This window comes from Arvicola amphibius, chromosome 6 (assembly GCF_903992535.2).
Source record: "Arvicola amphibius chromosome 6, mArvAmp1.2, whole genome shotgun sequence".
Classification (NCBI taxonomy): domain Eukaryota; kingdom Metazoa; phylum Chordata; class Mammalia; order Rodentia; family Cricetidae; genus Arvicola; species Arvicola amphibius.
In genome coordinates, this window is record NC_052052.2 from 75,347,148 (window position 1) to 75,367,213 (window position 20,066).

Genomic DNA, 20,066 nt, shown 5'->3' on the forward strand with positions numbered 1-20,066 from the left:
AAGAAACTCAACATATCCTTGCCATATTTCTGGCTAACTATCCCACCTGAGAAATCTAGCCTGAAACATTCTTATCTGAGGCCCAGGAGACCTGGTCACTCTGCAAGGTCTTCTAGGCCTTTGCTCTGGGATCCTCCTGGCAGAAAAGCCAAATCATCTTTTCTCCTCCAGTGGCAGAGAATCTCTGATACAGCACAGCTCAGGCCAGCCGAGCAGTTTTTAGATAGCATTTAGAAATATCCAGTAGGGCAAGCGTCAAACCATGTCACCTGATCTGTAGTTTATGGGACAGAGGTTTCTGCAGACAGAGGCTTCTGTCTGTTAGTCTTTCAGCTAACAAAACTCAGAGTTAGCAATAGCAACCAAAATATGTAGTGACATACAGAGTGCATTTTGTGTGTCAGGGTATTTTCTTTTTAAAAAGTTCTGATTTGTTTAAGGAATTAATAGCCTCCTTTTATAGAACAGGAAACTGAGGTTCAGAGAAGGTAAAGTTTTCCTCCAGGGAAACTTGATCGGAATCTGTGGTTGTAAAGGCCCAGCTTTCCCCATGAGCACAACAGGAGCTTTCAGTTTAACCAGAATGTATTAGCTCTCACTGCTAGGCACTGGCACAGACAGAGCCTGATGGAAGAGAAAGGCAGGGGTATTAATCACAAGTTCTAGTTCTAAGGATGATGAGTGCCCAGGAGAAGTAATTAAGTCATGTGGGTGGTTCATTTTATTTGTGGTACATATGTCTGAAAGCCATCATTAATCCTTTTAGGAAGAGGCAGGGGTTGAAAGATCAGGGTTATAAACAAAGGACAGTAGGGAAATGTATGTGTGTGTGGGGTGAACTCCCACTCAGAAATTCAAGTCTCCTAGAGGATGTGGCATTTTGGTTTGGGATGAGGAACCAAAAGAACATGGCTTGGGGGAGGGAATGCCATGTCCACTCCCTTATTAAGGACAAGTAAAAATAGAACTCTGGTCAGTACTTGCTAAATATTGACCTTCAGAATAATATATAGCCCTCTCATTATTTTGCCCCCTTTCTTACACAGATAGGTCTATAAAGACACAGCCGGAGACAACCTCACATTCAAAAACAGAAAATTCACACAAAACACAACACTGATACACATGCACACATTATTATGTTAAACATATCATATGAATTTATACAAGTTCTTATATTCACAGACTCACAGATACACACAATCTTCTCAGAAAAACAAATGTGTTTATGCTTTCATACACAAGCTTGAACATATCCTCTCTCCACCCACTACTCATTCAGGCAAATAAATGCATGCTTTCATTAACACGCACGAGTTCACACACAAATCTCACCCTGCCTGTCTGGTTAGAGGCGAATGACTAATGGGAAACCATGCACAAAGGCAAGCATCCTAGAAGAGGCCAGGGCTGCTCTTAGCAGTGAGGCTGGTGGGACCGGACTAAACCATCGGAAGACAAACTTGATCTACCAGGCTGAACTTAGAAGTTGCTCAGCCGAGGCTACAGAGTCGGACACTGCACTGGATCCTAGTGATGATGTAAGTTTGCCTGCCTGATTTCCAACGTCTTCCAGAGTTTAATGTCATCCACGGTCAAGTTATGCTATCAGCCCCACCCCAAGGCCGGCCACAGGCTGGAATCTCTGGGGATGTAGAGGCAGTGCAGGCTGCTTTCCAACCTCAGAAGTGTCCTGACACAGTGCAACCCCGAGTGGTTAGTATTAATGATGGTTTAGAAGGGTGGGTCAAGCACTAAGCCCTTCGTGTACATGATATCATGCTCACAACAGCTCTGTGAGGGGGATGGGGTGTGTCCTCTCATCTCACCATTTAAGTGGTTGAGAACACTGCTTGAGCCACAAAAACACTCAGCAAGAGGTGAGGAGTTGAAATTCAACCTGGTCCATCCTATTCTTCCCGAGGTTCGGGTCATAAAGTGCGCATGCGAGTGTGTCTCCCTTGCACCCGAAGCTTGCACCCTGTGCTCACGATGGGACTCTAGACGGTCCCATCCAAATTAGTCCAGCGCCGGACCCTAGCAGGTGTCTGTTGGGGGTTCTAGGACTGACTTGCTGAAGCTGTCAGCAAGAGCTTCAGTTTCCCCATCTCTGACATGGGGGTGGCAGTGCTGACACTGCAGGGAGGGGGCCAGGCTCTCTTGAGGAACAAAGTGAGTGTAGAGTACCCATCTATATACGGCTGCCACCTCCCGCGCCCATCGCCGCAACGCAGCCCCGTCCCCGCCCGAGTCGGGGTACCGCTCGGCGTCCCCATTGTTCAGGAGGGCGGAGATGCTGCTCCCAGCGGACTCCCCGCCCCGGGTCCAGTTCGGAGCCCAGTGGAACAGATGACTTGGCCGGGTGTCTGCTGCGCGGGGCGCGTCCTTTGTCTGCTCGGCGGCGCCGGGTGCCCGAGGCCCGCGTCCCGCTCCGTGGTTAGACAAAGCCGGGGCAGCCGCGAACCGGGCCGGCTCCAGCGCCGCTCGCGCCTCCTGACGTCCCGCCTGCTCCCTCCTGCGTCCTCTGATTGGTCCGCGCCGCTACAAAGAGGCCGGGGAGCGGGCGGGTCACGTGGGTTGACGCGGCTTCCTATTGGTGGATCCCGGCTGTCTATCGAGGAGGGCGGGCAGTGCGCGCTCTGCCGGGTCTCTCCCTCCGCTCCGAGGCCCGCCCGCGGGGCCGGCCGCCTGTCAGAGGGAGGTGGCGATGGTGCGCCCGGTGGCGGCAGCGGCGGCGACGGCTTCCTCGGTTGGACGGCAGGGAGGAGAAGATGACTGACCGACCGACCGGATGAATGAATGAATGGCGGAGCCGAGCGCGCCATGAGGAGCCTGCCGAGCCTGGGCGGCCTCGCCCTGTTGTGTTGCGCGGCGGCCGCCGCCGCTTCAGCTGCCTCGGCGGGGAATGTCACCGGGGGCGGCGGGGCGGAGGGGCAGGTGGTCGTGTCGCCCACCCCGGGGCTGCGGGACCAAGCCAGCCACCCCTTCCCTAAGGCCGCGGCTCCCACGGCGCAGGCCCCGCGGAGCGGCCCCCCGCGCAACACTGTCCGCAGAGCCGGGGCTGCGACCCCGCCAGCCGGCTCCCCGGAGACCACCCCTCTCCGCCCCACCGCGCCACCCGCCGCCACCACCTTCCCGGCTCTAGGCCCTTCGCCCGCCACCCCTTCGGAGGAGGGACGCACTCCAGCCACCCAGCCACCACCCTCCGGACCCGCGCCCAGCACCCTTGAGAGCACAGCTGGCCAGGTGCCGACCACCCCCATAGTCACCACCGCTCAGGCGCCCAGCACTGCCGGGACTCCGACTGCCGAGTCCTGGAACAGCAGCCGCCACAGCAGCGTCCCGCCCACCGCACCTGCCACCGAAGCCCCTGCGCCTCCTCCCCCAGGTGAGTCTAGACGCTTGCTCGCTCTCTGTCCTTTCCCCAGGCACTGCCTGTCTTCACCCCAGCCTCTGTCACCCCGTTCTGGGCACTTCGTGTCCTATAGACTCCCAGGGAAGATCCAGGCTCCAGCTAAGACTCAACACCAATCCTTCAAATCTAGAAAGCCTTTTGTCCCCCCTCACCCGGTGCTGTGCTCCATCCAGAGGGAAGGCTGCTTAGTGCCTCTACCTAAAACAGGGTTTTCTGGCCTTTGTCAGAGTCCCAGAGTGGACACAAACTTTTGGGATCCGCTCAGAAGGCCACCTTGCCTGGGTTATTTGGGGGGAAGTTTGAAAGCCAGAATGGTGCTCTGTCAATCCCCAGGTAAAAACCTGAAGGGATTCCTCGGAAGTTCCAATTTCCTTGTTTCTTTTTATTGGTGTAGTTAACAGATGCTGGTGTGTGTGTGTGGAGGGGGCTGGGGTGGAAAATATACAGAGTGAATTTTGCCTACAAACAGGTCACTTTGGGGCCTGAAATTAAAAATAAAAAATGGCATTGTAATCCATATCTTCTCTGCAAGAGAAGTAGACTTGGTAGATCATTTGGGACAGGTGTGTATCTAGGTTGAGCACATTTATAAATTAGGTTAAATCCCTTCCTTGCACTACTTCATTTTGTCTCAATTCTAAGGTCAGTGCTTGGGCAAATGCCATTTAAGCAAGGATGTCCATTTTTGCCCGTTTAAATCTAGGATGTTCCTTACTGCTGATGTTGACATACCAATTTCTGTTTGCGCTCACAGTAAGAAATACAGCTCTTCTGCTAGTGAAACTCTTGAAGCAAAGTTAAGAGGCAACTGCTGTTCTTTCGCCCTTTGTATCTTAAGTGGGCCAGGAGCTCAACCAGTAATTCCTACCTCTCTAAGACATTTGACAAGTTTCTGAGATCCTTTGCTTTGCATTGGGGTGGAGATTTGCCTAAAGCACTTGTCTAGCTTGATCTGATTCATTGACCTAATTCTTTGGCTCAGTGGTTTACTGTGGAGTCAGGTATGGACTTTGGACTATAATTGAGCTGGTAGAGGATTTTCCCAGATGGTTAAGTCTTGAATTGTAGTTGGAGCTTGGCAAAGGCATAAGTAGGAATGCAGATTATTCACCCCCAAGAAGCCACATTTGGATCTCTTTCAGTTTCAAGGAACATATTAACTAGCCATTTTTTAGACCTGAGATACTTTTTGGCTTTTATAAAGAGATTGACATATTACTAAAGTTAGACTAGTAGTTAAGTATGGACTCTGAAGTCCATTTTTAGGTTCGAATTACAGCTTATTGCCCCCCCCCCCATTTGCCTGTGTAAGTATGAACAGGTCACTTTGCTCTCACTTTCTTCAGTTTTGAGATGAAGGTTATCATAGTCCTTATAGGTTGGCTGTGCAAATTATGTAAGTTGGGCTGAGTGTGTACAGTGATATACTGAGGAAGCAGAGACAAGATCAGTTCAAAGCCAGCCTTGACTACATACCAAAACTCTATCAAGAAAATCAAAAACAAGGAAGAGAAGTTAGGAGAGCAAAAAATATTTCCTTAAGTTAATGCATACCTAACTAATGCTTAGAATAGTTCCTGGAGCATCATGCGCACCACGTGTAATGCCACTTTTCACTATGACCAGCTCTTTTTCTGGTCAGAAAATTATTAGAGAAGCTGAGTGGAGATTTGTGATTTTTATATTTTGTTTTAATAATAGAAAAAGAATGTCAGAATCTTTAAAGTGTTAAGATTACAATATTTAAGTAGAAATTGCATGCTTTTGTTAGTATCTGATAAATACGCATGATGTCATTTCACTTTTATCATTTTAAGTTCAAAAGAAATAACTAGAACCCTACAAAGAAAATGGTAAACATCACTTTATCGCTTCGCTAGCTCCATTCCCTAGAGGTTACTCTTCTTAGCAGTTTGGTGGAGCTTTAAAAGAATGCTCTGGGCATATATCAACACAAAATGCTTTAAGATAATCTTTAGGGCTCAGGGATAGAGATTTGCTTGGTTTGCACCGTCTCTGACACCATCAAAACTTAATCAAATAGTTTGTAAAATTAAAATGCAATAATTCTATACATATTGTTTCAACTTGGTGTATTCACTTACCTAAGTAGCGTAAAACTTAATTTTTTCATATCAGTACTTAGCATCTACCTATTCCTTCCAATAGTTGTGTTTTTCATTGTAAATGTACACAGAATAAGCAGACTTGTTTAACAAGTTCCTTATTTCATTTAATTAATTTATATATACATAGATTACTTTGAAAATCACAGAGAATTCTTAAGTCTATCTGTATTTATTATGTTCTCTGATACTTTGATACCAAATCAATACATATAATTCAAATTAACTTGAAGCGAAGCAAAGCTGGGGTGATGCATATTTACCAATCTGACCTTTCAGTAGTTTCCATGTTGTAATACTCATATGGTTGTCTATCTGTAGCAAACACATTCACGATATCAAACTGAGGTCATTCACCTTTGTTTAAATAGTCTGTAATTTATACTCTTCTGTGAATTCATTCTGTTGTCTATATTTAGTTCTCAGAGACTCAACTGACTTTGTGGCCTTCTGGTAGGCAATTTTAGCCTTACAGTGATATAATTAAGTGGGACTTTTTAATTGTAGCATGAGCTCCATTCTACTTTAGATAGTGAGCATAGCTCTTCGACAGAGATAAACTTCTATTTGAATTTGAAAAAGCTGATTTGGCTTGCAAAGCTGGATATCCTGCCATTGGGGAAGATGGTTGTAGAATTTTATTTCAACATTTCTATGAGGACTGAGTACCATTTACTATATCATTTGCTTGAGCAGGTCTTATAGCTACTATATGAATCAGTAAGAATTTGTCTCCTGGAGATTTAGCTGAAAGCTCTTACCTACCTATCGGTTAGGGCCCAGTTGTTTACAGGGTCACTGATCTGCAAACTGAAACTAATTACCCAGCAGGCAGGCCCTTTCCACTCACAAACCTAGTACAACACTATATGGATTGGTTGGATGAAGAGTGGAGAGAAATGCTGTGATCTTACTAGAGAGTAATAATCAGCAGTAAGGCCCTGAGGTAAGGACAAATGCTTGCTTACTTGTTTGTTTTAAATGAACTTCTGAGGCAGTTAGGAGCTTAGAAGCCACTAAAGGCCAGCATGGCTTGACATTTTAAAAAATACTTCTATAGTCTTAGGTGAAACACCTCTGCCTGTACCTAACACTTGACTAGGCAGAGTCTGGCCTTTGGGAACATGTACAAGTCTGCTTTCCCTGTGCATTTCTTCAGATTTTGCAGATGTGATCGTACTCTGAGTTTAGCTAAATAACTTCAACTTCTTCAATTGGTCTTTGACATGGTTTCGTATTTCTTCACTATCCTGGTCACATCTATTCTGAATCTTTTCAGTCTTTGTGTGACTCCTAAAACAGAGCTGAACTGACCCTAATAATCTGCTTGTCCTCCAGTATAGCTCATAGCAGAGAGAGTGGTGACCATCGTTTAGTACTGATTATGTATTTAGTTCCCTAAGCACACTTTCTTCCTTCCTTTCTTCCTTTATTTCTTTTTTTTTATTTTTGGCAGCCAAATTATGTTGTTGACTCATTGACTATATCAAGATATCAAACTATTTTAACTTATATATAATATATTTAAAAATATATGCTAGATAAATCTTTTATCAGGACTTAGAAATTATTGTAGTTTTCTAAAAATATAGTCTGAAACATTTTCCAAGCTCTTAAGACTGATTATGTTAAATTCAGATGATCTTTTTCACTCCAGATTTGTCTGTCTGTTTACTCCACCTAGGTTGTTCATGACTTGCAGGGTGTTCCTACAGACCAAGTCTAAGCACAAGTCAGGGCAAGTTATAGTTACCTCACTGGAAAAAGAAATTCATGGATGTTAAAACAGTTTGGAGGGAAAGGGGTAATAGTTTAGATTAGTTCTTAAGGGTCTCTCTCTTCCAGCTCTTAAGTTTTGTGATGATTAGATGTATATGATTCAAGGTACCCCATAAGCAATCTTAATTATTTATTTATGATTTAAGATGTTGCTTGGCCAAGCCAGAGAATCCAGTTGAAATCTCTAACTACTATGAGGTATGAATGCAACATTGCAAATGGATTCTTTATTTGCTTGATTTTGTTTAAGATAGGGTCTAGTTGTATAACTCAGGCTGACCTCTAAGTTGTCATCCTCTTGTTGCTGTCTCCCTGGTTTTTGAATGTGCCACTATGCCTGGCTCTTTAGAGTCGATTTGAAAGGAACATTCTAGAAACTCAGGATGCTCCTAGCTGAACCAGAAAATGTTTTCTTTATCCCAACAGTCTCTACTACTAAAGCCCAGAGTTGTCTTATGTGTGGTTATTTGTGACTGTAACATTTATTTTATGAAAAAAACAAACTCTGTAGGCTCCAAAGATAAAGATTCAGAGTCTTTTATCCAAAACCTGTGTGTCTTGATATATTGGAGAATATTTCAGATTTTAGAAAGTTGACAAATACATCATGGTGAAGTTAGGACAATATCTACTAACCAGACTAATGAAGAGTTCCGTATCAACATGCACATTTAGTGGGATAAAGACTGTAAGTAACCTTACATTTGACCAGGTCAGGCTTTGTTGACAAGACAGCATGGTTCTTTACCTGTCTTGGAATACATGCAAGTACTTCTCTCTGGCATTTAGATAGGTTTCACTATGTTACCTAGATTGGTCTTGTATTCAAAGATTCAAGTCATCCTTCTACCTCAGCCTAAGTAACTAAATTACAGGAACTCACCAACATGCCTGGATTCATATAATTTTTCTTCAGCAACTAGTCAATATTTAAGAGCCACACTTGAGCCCTATCTCTGGTGTTGGTCATTTGGCAAAAGCAAGGTAATGCAAAGTCCTAGCTCAACCATGCCAAATGAGAACAGAAAAATTTTATGGCCAATATTACTCTGTGCCTGCCTAGGAAGGGGACTGTATGAGCCAAGTCAGGATCTTTAGCCTTGGGAGAGGGACTATAGGACGCTGATATTAAGAATAGTTCAGAGCTGGGGGATTCTCAGTCAGCACTTAAAGCTTTATAGGTTACCCCTCATCAGAGCTATAGTTCAGGAGCCCATCTTAAACATTGTCCCTTCCCTGGACTAGCTGTGGCTTGGTCCTAGAATTGGTCTGCCTCCCTACCCTCTACACCTCAAGAACTGGAGTAAGTTAGAGGGAAACAGCATGGGCATTTGGATAAAAACATGTGGGCTCCAGACACTGAGAATGCTCTGCACAGCCTTCTGCTTTAAAGACAAAATGGGAGTCTAGTGCATTCTGTGTTTCTCCTGCCTCAGGGCCAGACTGAAGTGTGGGGTGTATAAACCTTAGCACCATGGAGAGATTAAGGGTGGCTGGTACCTCTCCATGGTGTTGTTAAAAGGGAGTCTACTTGAGGCTAATGAAGCTTCAGCCTCTTTTGGTATTTGTTCTAAATCTTGGTACCTTTTGCTACTAAGAGTTACAGAAAAAAATATTTGATTTTGGATCTTCCACTATTTAGCATCAGGTTTGAAGGCTATGAACCACTGTAATAGTAATTGCAAACATGCTGTGCTCCTGGCACAAAATATCTTACATGTGTTAAGTTATTTAATCCTTTGAACAGTGAGATACTGAGTTATATATTATGATCCTTGTTTTTTTTCTGATGCTAGGGATTAAATCCAGGCACTTACACATGAGAAGCATATACTCTATGGGCTATAAACTCAACCCATTTTATAAATAAGGAAGCAGGCCCAGAAGCAGTGCTCTTTGGTATTTATTTTGTGCTGCTCATCCATCTTTAACTTTTTGTTTTATAATGGTTTATTGCTGTGATATTAAACTATAGCTCATCTTTTGATTAGGATTTATCTTGCTTTGATGGATATATTCATCTGAATTATCTTTAGGTCCAGACAGAGATTCTTACATTTTATTGTGTCTTATTCCTTGCCTTAGTGCCTAGTTTTGTGTAGACATTCCTTTATCTGATTAGTTTCTGGAATATCATAAACTCTATAACATTAGTTTAGAATCTTTCAAATAAAATTTCCAGGAGGCCTCTGACTAGTTGAAAATTTACACATTGAAATAATCAGACTAGGTCTTTTATCTTGATTTAACTAAAGACCCATAAAATTAAAGTACATTACTTTTCATCTCAGCATTCTAAAGATGTGTGCATTACCTTTCAGACATCCTGGCTCCCTTATAAAAAGAATGGACCAAAGTATTATATTGCTGTTTTTACTGATTGGCAAATTATGGGTAGAGAATTACTGCTCTAGGGACATTTCATAGAGCAGAAGTAAATAGAGAAAGGTGATCTTGTTTAGCTGAAAGAAGGTTAGATAATATTTTTAGTTTTATATAGCTTTAATCTGTGCTTTTTGCCTTGGTCTTGATTTTTTGTTGCTTTCCTTAAATATAAAAAATCTTTATTGTTAATTTTGGCATTATGTTACAGGTACTTCAGGTCTTTTTAAAATACAGATTTCAGTTTACCTCTTTTTTTTAGTAGAAGCAGTTGCACCATCTTCACTTGTACCTTTAAAAGGAGAGTTTTTTTTTTAAAAAAAAAATTGTGATAAAGAAGATAAAGATTGTACCAAGATCCATATGTGTTTAAATTACAGTAAATACTTACTCAAAAGTAGTAATCTTTTAGGTCTTTCTGCCCAAGTATGTCCAATAAATTATGTAAAATAGTCTCTTTAGTAATACTACTTTTCCATGGGTTACTGTCAGAGAACTCTTTCCCTACTTTCCTTCTCTATTTGCTAATGTGTTCAGTGCAAACTTTTCCTTGTATTCTTCTTACTCTGTCTCATTCTTGGGCCCTACCCGTCTTTCTGTGTTATTTAAGGAGCCAAATTACTCTCTCTGGTGAACAATTTACCACTTTGTCCTTCTTCAGTGCCTCCTCAAAGCCTGATTCTTCTAAGAGATCTTTCTAGATGAACAAAAAGTCCTTGAAGATGTCTTGGTGTCAGGGTGCATGGGGTTGAACCCTTTTTGTGCAGAACAAAACCTGTCTGGTTTTTTTCCTGTGACTTTGACTTTCTTCTTGATGATTTGGTTTTAGTCTACATAATTTAGATTATTAAGCCTATTTGGTAAGGAAATAGCATTTATATAATAAACACATGTAATTCTTTTCAGTACAAGGTTGCTGGAAAAAATGATGAAAGTATTTCAAAATGGATAATATATGTTGTTGTTGTGTTTTGCTTTTTAATGTTGGGAATCAAAGCTTGAATACTGGAAAAGCATTATCACTGAGTCATATATCCAGTCCTGAAGTTTTCATCATTTTTCAGCCTTCCATTCCTTCTAAGGAACAATAAAGAAAAAAGAAACTTTCCTAACAATAAAATATAAACCTTTTAGGGAGCAATTTTCATTTTCTGTTTATGAATAATAAAGCTACTTCTTGTTACATTGATTTGGTATATGAGGCTTAATTTGGTTGAGAAACAAATATTTTCATCTTTCAAATGACAATTTTCTCTGTAGAAATAAAATTAAAGTTAATAGTGAACAGAATGAACCTAATAATTAACAAATATGGTTCTTGAAATACTCAGCATCCTCTAGCGTTTTTCATCTATCTTAGGTTAATTTCTGTGTATTATATGAGTGTAAAAAGGCTTAGTTCCTGCCCTCTTTTGATCCTTATATTGGTAAGTTGGTAGGTTTCACATTTGATCATTTTTATTTCTAGCTGTTGTCCTTGGAATTTGTTTGTTGAGTTTAATTCTTTGGCTGGTTTTTAATTCTTTTGGCTCATATTTCAGTAGCAGAAAGATGATGGTTAGAGATTATGATTGTCTACCTTTCTTTCCTTGACACTAAATAGGGTTCAATATAATAATAATAATAATAAACCAGGCATAATTGAAAATAAGTGGTGCTGAAGATAACAAGTGAAGCAATGGAACTAGATTGGGAAACTCAAGCAAATTTCTCTTTTTCATTTTAAAATACTTTTTAGGGATAGGAATAAAAGGAATCTGTTTTAAATATCTTAATCTACTTCTTCAGCTGTGTTGCCCCAACTGAAATTGCTGGTATAAGAGAAACTTCTATTTTACATCTCCTTTCTTGTCTGTGGCAAAGAATATAGAGTACTTATATGGCCAATTGCTTGTCAGGAATTTAAAATATGTATCATCACTTCTTCAACAAGAAAGGAGTTAATGTCATCATCCTCATTTTATAGATGGCAAATCCTGGGACTCAAGAAGGTTAAAAGGAAAGGGAAAGATCAGTGAGATGACTCAGCTTATTTTTGCCTATCGATAACATGGGTTCATTCCCCTGGACCCTTGTGGCAGAGGAAGAAAACTGGCTCTTGCAAGTCTGATTTCCACATGTATATGCAAGCACACTCTTATGTGCAAGCAAGCATAAACACCTCATCCACCTGTACACTAAATATATAAATATAACAAGAGGGGAGGAAGGAATTGACTCTGACAGTTGTCCCACAAATGATCTCCCACACACTCAGCATGGTACATAAATAAATAAATGTAATTTTAAAGAGGTTATTTACATTTATATCTCCACTGATTAACCCCAACTAAAATTTCATTATTTAGTGATGAAATAAATGGAGTGATTGGTAGTTAAGAGTAGTCATGCAGTATATTCTTGAGGAAAATAATGTAATCATGATTTTTCTCATTTAAAATAAACTTCCCTCTAACTTTTTCCTTTTGCTTATAATAGTAGGGCATGTGGAACTTTGAGAACTCAGATATATTAAATTAATTATTCATTATTATGACTTGGCATTTTCCATTCTATCTTTCTTAGTTGAAAGAAAAGCTAAAGTAAACAAATGAGGATCTGATTACGTTTGTGGAACGGAAAGCTAAGTTAGAAAGCAGAGTCCTTGTCTATAAGATATAAGGACTTGGGGCCCTTTTACTAATCTCACAACTTGTGCAAATAATTTCATTTGTAAAATGAGCTGAGACTTCTGGCCTGTAAATTGGGCTCTGTGGATATTTGTGCTTCCTCAGGTGTTTTTGGAGTTCAGTATTGGCATGTAAGAGGTAAAGTGGGTTTGCTCGTGCAGTCATCAACCTCCAGTCCCGACTTGTCACTCCCATACACTACTTACCTTCCGGTCAGCTTTGTTCTCCTCTGCTTTGTATAACGAGTACAGTACATTCTTTCAGTAGAGATTAAATAATTCTACTACTCTTAAAAGTTTATGGTAAATAGATTATACTAGTTTCCGAATTATTATATAGTCATTAAAAGTCTTTCACTGGGTAGCAAAATACATAGGAAAGAGATTTACCAAAATAGTAATTGATGAAAAGCTAAGTAGGGAGATTGTGAGTAAATTTTAAGTCTTTTCTTTGTGTTTTTGATGAAATTTCCAAGTTGTTTTTTTTTGTTTACTGTATCCAATTAATTCTGTAGTCATAACATAAATATAAAATGAGAACAATGGACAATAGTTGTTATAAGCATGATAAATCTCTGTGTATAAGAGATTAAGTCAGATTATATCACACAAAGTCATTTACCTACAATTCTGTAGTAAGTTTGATGTGCATCTGAGATATTTACTCAGCATCAGTGAGAGGTAATCCTGAAGAAGGAGTCTGCAGAAGATGCTATCTTGATATAAGAAACCTACTGAAGCCTGACAAACCTTAGGTATGCAGAGATGATGGATCATATATATTATACACACACATATGTATATGTGTGTTCTTTGGGGAAGATTAACTGTGTGTTCTTTTTATTTTTTATTCTTTTTTTTATTTTTATTATTATTATATTTTTGGTTTGTTGAGACAGGGTATCTCTGTAGTTTTGGAACCTGTCCTGTAACTAGCTCTTGTAGGCCAGGCTGGCTTCGAATTCACAGAGATCTGCCTGCCTTTGCCTTCTGAGAGCTGGGATTAAAGACATGCACCACCACTGCCCGGCAAACTTTGTATTCTTTAGGAAAGCTGAACATAGGAAATTTGGTCTTTTCTCCATTTTATTTAGTTTAAAGAATTGAAATATGCACTTTAAAATCAACTTATCTTTTACTTGTATAGAAATCTATTCAAAATGGAACAAAAACCTTACTTTAAAACTTGAAACATTCTAGCCGAATATAAGTTCATTGAGTTGTACGGTTTTGGGGTCTGGTTAATGTGGATGTGTCATTTTTATTTGCAATTTTAAAAATATATAATAAAATTTAAAATAAGAACAATTAAAAATTATTTTGTTAAAATAAACTCTGTTTAAATTAAAAAAATACTTTAATTCATGGCATTGTTCACTGTCTTTACCAATAGTGATCTATAATTTTTTCCCCTTAAAGACACAGAGCCCCCTAGAAGTTTGGTTTCAGTCTGCCCATATGGTTTGCAATTATATCAGAGGGGTTGCTTTTATACTGGTAATAGAACAGCTGTTCTATAAGATGTCTTGCCAAGGAGACAACTAAGCTCCAAGGAAAGGAGAAATTTATTCATTTGGAAGAAGGAATGTATTCTGCCTAGTCAAAGAGAAAGTGATAAGGAAAAGGAATGTTTTCAACTTGCATGAGGAATGCTAAATAAAATTTAGTTAGTCAACATTAGGCCCTTGAGATTTTGAAAGCATGTCTCAGTCTTGCATGGTTCTTAGCAACTAGCATATTTTCAGAGATCTTCTTATATTTTCATGATTTATTTTAAGCCTGATTCCTTTACTTCATGTATGTGGGCAGAGAGGAGAGCAGTGAGCAGGATATGATAGTCACAAGTTCCTTTCTAATGTTCATAAAATGTGATTTTTTTGGTTTTAGTATATTCTAGGAAATTTTTGGATATTGGCCACTCTGGAGGAAATTGGTTGAACTGAATAGCTTTTTAGGTGTTCTTCAGCCTTGTCAGTCGTTTATGGAAATGTAATACAGGTGTAGGCGAGGTTATTGGAAATGATGAGAGGGAAGTAGGGGTGCTTTGTGTTCCCGTGTGCTCTTCTGTACTGTTTTCCCATTGAGGCCTGCTTAGATGAGGATGGCGGGACTTTGCTGCTGCAATTTCTCATCTGGCTTTATGTTCCTTACAGTCCTAGTTCTGTGTGTACAGCATTAATAGTACAAACCGCCACCCACTAACAATGTGTGGGATAATGAATAGCTAGACAGTGCACCAAATACTCAAAGCAATTTGGCTGTTGGGTATTATTATACTGAATTGTTGGTGTATTGCCTGAAAACCTATCCAGTTTAACTGGTTTTAATTTTTATGTTAGTTTGTTGTTTCAACTTGTTCACAAATGCAGGACTGAATGGTCCAGCTAACCAGTGGAATGGCAGTCAGAGCTAAATTCCGGTCTTTCTTTCATTGGTTCTGTATGCTATATAGAACACATTTTCTGATGTTCTCATATCTTAGTATTTCTACCCATAGAATGAAATATATTGTTTCCAGTCTTCCAAGGTTTTTGAGCAGTAAAATATATGTAAAAAACACCACATGTACAAGTTTATATGTGACTTTATTTATGTTATTTTTTTTTCTGATTAAATAAACTTTTTTTTATTTAAAAAGTTTCCATCTCCTCCCCTTTTCTTCCCCCTTCCCTCCCCTTCCCCCAAACCCTCCCTCCCTCCCTTTTCAGGCCAAGGAGCCATCGGGGTTCCCTACTCTATGTTAAGACCAAGGTCCTCCCAACTACCCCCAGGTCCAGGAAGGTGATCAACCAAGCTGAGAAGGCTCCCACAGAGCCTGTCCATGCAGAAGAATCAAAGATCAGCGCCTTTGTCCTTGGCTTCTCTGTCAGCCTCCACCATCGGCCACATTCAGAGAGTCTGGTTTGGTCTCATGTTCTATCAGTCCCAATCCAACTGGAGTTGGTGATCTCCCGTTACTTCTGTCCCACCGTCTCCATGGGTGAACACACCCCTCACGGTCCTGACTTTCTTTCTCATGTTCTCTCTCCTTCTGCTCCTCATCAGGACCTTGGGAGCTCAGTCCGGTGCTCCAATATGGGGCTCAGTCATTTTCTTCATCTATCGCCAGGTGGAGGTTCTATGGTGATATGCAAGAAATTCATCAGTATGGCTATAGGAACTGGCCTTTTCAGGCTCCCTCTCCTCAGCTGCCCAAGGAACTAACTGGGGGCGTCTCCCTGGAAACCTGGGAACCCCTCTAGGGTCAAGTCTCTTGACAACCCTCAGATGGCTCCCTAAATTAAGATATATGCTTCCCTGCTCCCATATCCACCCTTCCTGTATCCCAAGCATCCCATTCCTCTGACCTCCCCCCATTCTCCCCTTCACGCTTTTCTCTCCCCATCTTGGGTCTGGTTTACTCTTTTGTATAATAAAGTATGCTGTTTTTTAAAAGTTTGGGATACTTTAGTGCTATTCTTTATTTATTACCCTGATTAAATAAAAATAATAAATTAAGCTTTATAGGTATTTAGTATTATTTCAGTTGATTTTGAGAGGTTTTGCTTGTTTTCGATTTTGGAACAGGGTCTCGATATCTTACCTGAAATTTCACTGAGTGAAAATAGAGTAGCCTTGATCTTAGATCCTCCTGCTCCAGCCTCTTAAGTTCTGGGATTATAGGCATGTGCCACTAGGTCTGGCTCATGGTTGTGCTGTTTTTAATGAATTCTATTTAACCATTTTTACATTTAAATATATAAAGATATATTCATCTTAGAAAATGTAAGTAGTTATAAAGCTTAAAAGTGGACCCAGATATAATGACATTTTAGTGGTAACCACAGATGTTTTTTATTAACATTGTTTTTCTCCCCTTCCCTGTCACTGAGATAATTCTGTATGGATATAATATATAGATACCATCCTTTCACATTTCAGTGTTTTTAAATGACATGCTTTCCAATTGAAGTTGAAAGTAGAAACTTTGGTCTTATTATGTTAATTTATTTTATCAAACTTTGAAAGCCTGGTATGTTCAAATAAACATATTGGTGCTTCCTTATTTTTATGGGAAGAAATTTATCCTATAAAACTTTTTATCACTGAGTTTAATATCTTACTGCTATGCATATTGCTCCATTTCTCAACAGCAATAAATGAGATCACTTATTTGTTAAGAAACAAAAATGCAAGTTGGATTTAGCACTCTAAAGTCAAAGATATAACAGATCTACATGGGAAAATTTATCTTATTTAAACGATTTATTTGTTCTCCATAAAGAGTACAAATCTATTTTAGACAGTGACCAAGACTCTGCATGATACTTTGCTTGGTGTTCTCAGGCAGATCCAGATCAGTCACTTGCTTTTTTGTGTTTCACCAGTACAAACATGCTTTTTCTTGGGTGCAAGGGGACCTATGGTGCCTAAAGCAGTCTGGAACCAAGCCTGGCATGTGGTGTTTTCACTCTTGTGGTGAGAAGCCAAGATACCCATCTGTCCAGCTCATGTATTGCCAAACACTTAGGTGCTATGCTGAGGAAATGGCTTAAATGTAGCTCTGTCCCTCCAGAAACTGGTATTTGTCTTAGAAAATAATCTGTACTTTCTCAATTTTGAACTTTGAAATCAATATAAATGATATAAGTGAATCATATAATGCTATTGAGAAAGGATTAGATTAATGATGTAAATCAGTTTGATAGTGCTAAATAATCCACACTTAGATTAATAGACACCACATACTAAATAGTCAAGATTAGCTTTAATTATTATTAATATTGCTTTATTACCTATCAGTAATATTTGGGTAGCATCAGAGAGAACATTGTCTATTAATTCTAGATTAATAAAGTTATCATTTTCCTTGATAGTCTGATAAGACTGTTATAATCAGGAAGACATACACATTGTCACAGATCAAACTTCTCTTAATAAGTGTTTCTAATATGCAGAGTAGGATCAGTGTTCTCGCAAAGGTTATGCATTATCCTTTAGAGGGACCCAGTTCAAGTGAGAATAATCCCATGCCATGCTGTCAGACATGACAGTACTGGTACTGCTTAGCAATGGGCTACCTAGAAACTATTTTCAAAACACAACTGTAAGTACTCAGGAGTAAGAGGCAGGAGGATCATGATAGCAATACCAGCCTGAGCTACATGAGACCCTACCTCAAAACAAATAAACAAAAACATAGAAGAAAAGGCAACAGCAGCAAATGCAAATGTAAGACTCTTAAGAAATCTTCGGAATAATCACTGTCCAGTCTGGTAGAAGTACATGCCTCTGGGATCTTTTGTTAGTATCAGGCCATAGTCACAAATGACCTAACAAAGTGAAAGTAAGAGTCTGTATGTATGTTCAGTTCTGTATTAGTAGCATGTTGTTATTCTTTTTTTCCAGTTTATTTATTTTTTATTAAAAATTGCCATCTCCTCCCCTCCTCCTCCCCCTTCCCTCCCCTCCCCTCCATCCATACCCCCACTCCCTCCCTCTCCAGGCCAAAGAGCCATCAGGGTTCTCTACACTATGTTGAGTCCAAGGTCCTCCCAACTCCCTCCAGGTCCAGGAAGGTGAGCAACCAAACTGACAAGGCTCACACAGAGCCCGTCCATGTCGTAGAGACCAAGCCCATCGCCATTGTCCTTGGCTCCTCGGTCAGCCTCCACCATCAGCCACTTTCAGAGAGTCCGATTTGGTCGCATGTTCCATCAGTCCCATTCCAAGTGGACTTGGTGGTCTCCCATTAGTTCTGTCCTGCCGTCTCAGTGGGTGAACGCATCCCTCATGGTTCTGACTTTCTTTCTCATGATCTCTCTCCTTCTGCTCCTCATCAGAACTTTGGGAGCTCAGTCCGGTGCTCCAATGTGGGACTCTGTCTCTATCTCCATCCATCGCCAGGTGAAGGTTAAGGCTCACAGTGAGCCCGTCCATGCTGTAGAGTTCACATTCATTGCTGTTGTCCTTTTTTTTTTTTTTTGGTTTTTTGAGACAGAGTTTCTCTGTGGCTTTGGAGCCTGTCCTGGAACTAGCTCTTGTAGACCAGGCTGGCCTCGAACTCACAGATCTGTCTGCCTCTGCCTCCCGAGTGCTGGGATTAAAGGCATGCGCCACCACCGCCCGGCGCATGTTGTTATTCTTAAAGAATATGAAATACACTCTGCATGTAACAAATGTAAATTATTTGAGCTCCCTGGACTTCAATACTACCCCTGTAACATGAGTATAATATTGCTAGTTAATAGAGTTCTTTAGTGTTAACCCTATCATTTAAACTCACTTCTGCCTGAATGCAGAGTTAATGCACTTTTCCCTCTGACTAAATTGTATTACATTGCCAAAGCAGATGGAAGTAGCAGAAAATGGAATAAAGCATCAAGTGGGTACAAAACTCATTTTGGCTTCTGATTTTCTCACCTTTTCTAGCCTCCTCCAGCAAGCTCATATTTTTTTTTTTTTGTTTCTTGACACTTGGTTCCAGTTGTATACAGTGATTCGATCCATTTTTGCTTTCAGTAGCTCCTACAAAAACCAAAATTAGATCAAAGAGTCTTTCTCAAAGGCAGATATGGGTGCTAAGTAGGAGTAAAGAGAGGAGTTGGTGGTGAGAATAATATGAGGACAAACAGGTGCATGAGTATGGAAATGTAAAATAGAACTGAGAAGTAACTGAGATTTTCCTTCAACACCAGATGGTTGAGACTGACCATGTCATTCTTATTAGAATTTAGCAAGTGATACCACACACTGTGAAATGGAAGTATTGATTTTTTTGACTGACAATAAGACCTTTCATAATTAGCATAATATGGACTCTAGATCAAGATGTTGATGTATCATAACATTGTACAAAAGTCATAGACTCATGCTTGTAAATATGAATCTGACTTCTGCCAGTCACTTCAGGTTACAACCATCTCCCTATTTAATGAACTTCTCAGAGAAAAGTTAGTTTCTCTTGGGAAAAGGAATAGTTAGTATTTCAGCTATAGACCCAGCTCCATCTGATACACTCACAAAACATTGACACATGATGTATAAATTTTGGAGGCTTTGTTTGCTAAAAAGAATTGGATAGCTTCAGTGTGTGGGAAATCGATATTCAACAATTATACTATCACACCTGCAAGTGGATAAGAGCAGTGATCAGGTCCAACTTCAGATGTAGAGAACACATATATAATACAAAACCAAATCATGTCATTCTCCTAATTAATAATTTAATATTTATATTGTAGTATAATAGTCCTTTAAGTAAGCAGTAAGTAATCTCTGCCCATAAAGCTCAGGTTGTTTAATATGATTTTAAAGTTCTTCATTATCTCTCTTTGTCTTCAGGTCCTGCATCCCTTTCCTTGTGCTTTAGACTAGTAGAATCCAACTGCCATATTTAGTGCCATATGCATACTTTATGTCATCATTAGTAGTGCTGGAGCAGTTGTCTGTGAAGATCTTTCTCTATGTCAGACTCTAAGCTTTAGATGAGTTTTATGACCTCATTTAATTCTCAAAAGTATAATAAGAAATGTGCATTATCATCCAACCCTGTTAAGCTGGAATTGAAGTTTGGGGATTTTAAATAGATTTTTTACGGCTAGTAGAATGTTGAACCTTGATTTCCATTCAAATCTTTCTAGCACCAAAGCCTGCTTTCTTAATCATTAAGCTAATTAGACTTTTTTTATGCCATTCTTCTGCCTGGAATATCTTT

General features: G+C 40.1%; 1 protein-coding gene across 1 annotated transcript in view; it reads left to right on the forward strand.

Moving 5' to 3' along the window:
- Nucleotides 1-2,702: 2,702 nt before the first annotated feature.
- LOC119817781 (multiple epidermal growth factor-like domains protein 9) overlaps nucleotides 2,703-20,066 on the forward strand; it is a 113,352-nt gene continuing 95,988 nt past the window's right edge. Inside the window, exon 1 of the mRNA XM_038335190.1 lies at nucleotides 2,703-3,388. Coding sequence (XP_038191118.1) covers nucleotides 2,800-3,388 — 589 coding nt within the window. The 5' untranslated portion in view covers nucleotides 2,703-2,799. The remainder of the gene's footprint in view (nucleotides 3,389-20,066) is intronic.